General features: G+C 44.3%; 1 protein-coding gene across 1 annotated transcript; it reads left to right on the forward strand.

The window, feature by feature from the left end:
* Positions 1–958: 958 nt before the first annotated feature.
* Positions 959–2236, forward strand: LOC124686236 (protein SRG1-like). The gene is made up of 3 exons (XM_047220219.1): positions 959–1437; positions 1535–1856; positions 1931–2236. The coding sequence occupies exons 1-3, from the start codon at positions 959–961 to the stop codon at positions 2234–2236; spliced, it is 1107 nt and encodes a 368-aa protein (XP_047076175.1).
* Positions 2237–2752: the final 516 nt, after the last annotated feature.

Consider the following 2752-nt stretch of genomic DNA (forward strand, 5'->3'; position numbering starts at 1 on the left):
GTTTTGATAATTGATCTTTCTAGATACAAGCCTGGGAAGTTGGTGGACTCAGACATTGGATAACTAGAAAACTAGCGGAATAAGAGAATACATGTTAACTCGTTCGCAAAAAAAAAAAGAGAATACATGTTAACTAAAATCCTCGCAGAAAAGAAAACCACAATAAAATAGAACACATAGAAAGACACCACGATCTAAAGAAGAAAAACCAGCGAAGGCTTCGAGTGAGACAGAGTCAAGGCACAACGCCATAATGGAATAAATGGGCTAGGCCCAGATAAGCGATGGGGGTGTGCAGTGGTTGGTATACACCGACCTGGTCGGTGTGTATATATATATAGCATCCACCAACATATATTCCCTAGGCAGATTGACTAGCGGTGGAGTAAAGAAATTTGGGCGTGTTTGACAATTCCGGGGTTTTGATAATTGATCTTTCTAGATACAAGACTGGGAAGTTGGTGGACTCAGAACTTTGGACTAAAAGAATGAGCCGTTGGGCGGAAAGAGATTTGCTGAAAATGTGTCTTTTGTATGATTACAAGATACTAATTTTTATTACATATAGTTTTTAGTGTCACAGCTGTCATGTATTTATTGGCTTTGAAAATCTGTTTGTTCCTCAATTAGGAAACAACTAGCTGTTCAATAGTCACCCCCCTAAATTAATTTGTTTTAAAAGAGATACACTACATTTGCACATAGGATCTGTATAGATATGAATATATATTGTAATATAAAAAGACCATATATTTACAATTGATATTGATACGTATTAGAAGATCCTTTCAATTAAAAATGGGATATTTCAATTATAAATGTGCCAAAAGATATATATATATATATATATATATATTCTTCACGAACCAACAAAAGTTACTGCACTGGTAAAGTCTAGAATACGTAAACAGTGCACATAAGTTAGTAAGTGGGTTAGAAGATATATCCTAGTGTCAAGATGGTTCATGAGGATCAGGGGAAGCTGGTGCAGGTGGTGGCGGCAGAATATGGACTTCTCACGCCGCCGAGCAGGTATGTGCTAAGGGAGGAGAACCGCCCGGCCGCTGGTGCAGAGCCAGCTAAGCTGACTATCCCCATCGTGGACTTGAGCCTTCTGGCCAAGCCCAATGGGGTTGAGGAGGCTGCCAAGCTTCGATCTGCACTTCAGTCGTGGGGAATTTTCGTGGTGACTGGCCATGGCATGCCGAAGGAGTTCCTGGATGAGATCCTCGACGCAACGAGGAAGTTCTTTCACTTGCCGCTGGAGGAGAAGCAAAGGTGTAGCAACGTGATCGGCGGTGCCGTGTTCCAGAATGAAGGATACGGCACCGACCGCATCGACTCCGATGAGCAGATCCTTGACTGGTGTGACCGACTATGGCTCCAACTCCAACCGGAGGATGAGAGGCGGCTTGAATTCTGGCCACAATCTCTAAGGCACTCGATCTACACAATATATCTCTCAATTTTTTTTTTACTTTTATTGATTTTGGAGAGGATATATTTCATTGACCGTCTCACTGGGCATTTGCAGGGAGCTTCTACACGAGTATACCATAAAGATTGGGCAAGTGACCATGGATGTGCTGAAGGCCATGGCAAAGCTTCTAGATCAAAACGAGGACTTCTTCATCGATATGGTGGGTGAGAGGTTTAAGTCATACGCAAGGTTCACTTACTACCCTCCCTGTCCACGGCCTGACCTCGTCCATGGGCTGAAACCCCACACTGACAACTCCGTCATCACACTGCTCCTCATGGACAAGGACGTGGGCGGCCTCCAAGTGCTCAAGGATGGACACTGGGTTGATGTTCCCGTGCTAGGTCATGACCTGTTGGTCGTTGTTGGTGAGGGGATGGAGGTATGCATACACATAACAAATGTGCAATTGTTTGCGTAGATCATGAATGAGGCTCTCACATTTCGTACATGCGGATCGTTAGCAATGCGGTGTTCAAGGCACCTTGGCACCGCGTGGTGACGAGCGTCGACAAGGAGAGGGTGTCACTAGCGACGTTCTACCAGCCAGAGCCGCAGAGGATCATAGGGCCACTTGGGGCACTGGTTCACGAGAAGCGTCTGGCAATGTTCAAGAAGTGCTTGGTCCAGACCTTGGCCGATGGCTACTGGGATGCATTTGCGGTAGGAGAGCGCACCGTCGACTTCCTCAATGTTAGGATTGATGCCAAGGCTGATGGCAAACTGGAGTTGGAGTCTGTGGCTACCAATAACTAAACAATTTGCCATCCCCATGATATTTTAGTTCTTGTACCCAAAAATGTAGTGACAATAAGAGTAGTCGAAGTACGAGGTACTTCTTATGATCATCTCAAAGGATGAATGATGCTATCAACTAGTTGACCAGGAAATCACGAAGACATGAGAGACGATGCACCGGTGTTAGAGGAATTTGATTGGATTTTGAGATAAAAGCTACAACTATTCTAGGAAAAAAGAAAGCCACATTGTGTCGGATATATCCCTAGTAGACATGCTACTATTTATTTATTTATGTTGTGCTTGGTTTCATTCTAGGAAAGAGGTTGTCCTCTTCCATACACCCTCCCAAAAAAATAAAAGGCAGCAAATTAATTTAGAGATGGCCTGCTTACAGAAACATAATAAATAGAATTTAATCTGTAGCAAATTAAAAAGGAAAGTTGCGACGTACACCTATATGCGACCAGGACGGCATGCCGCCGGCAGTGGAGGCTAAGGCGCAGACGCGCCCCTCCTCCCTGCTGCCAGAGT

This window comes from Lolium rigidum, chromosome 2 (assembly GCF_022539505.1).
Source record: "Lolium rigidum isolate FL_2022 chromosome 2, APGP_CSIRO_Lrig_0.1, whole genome shotgun sequence".
Lineage (NCBI taxonomy): Eukaryota > Viridiplantae > Streptophyta > Magnoliopsida > Poales > Poaceae > Lolium > Lolium rigidum.

Excerpts from the sequence above, each read along its gene's own strand:
- LOC124686236 (XM_047220219.1), top strand. The coding sequence starts at position 959 with ATGGTTCATGAGGATCAGGGGAAGCTGGTGCAGGTGGTGGCGGCAGAA. Across the intron at positions 1,438-1,534 it reads TTCTGGCCACAATCTCTAAG|GGAGCTTCTACACGAGTATA; the intron begins GCACTCGATCTA and ends GGGCATTTGCAG. Across the intron at positions 1,857-1,930 it reads TGGTCGTTGTTGGTGAGGGG|ATGCGGATCGTTAGCAATGC; the intron begins ATGGAGGTATGC and ends CACATTTCGTAC.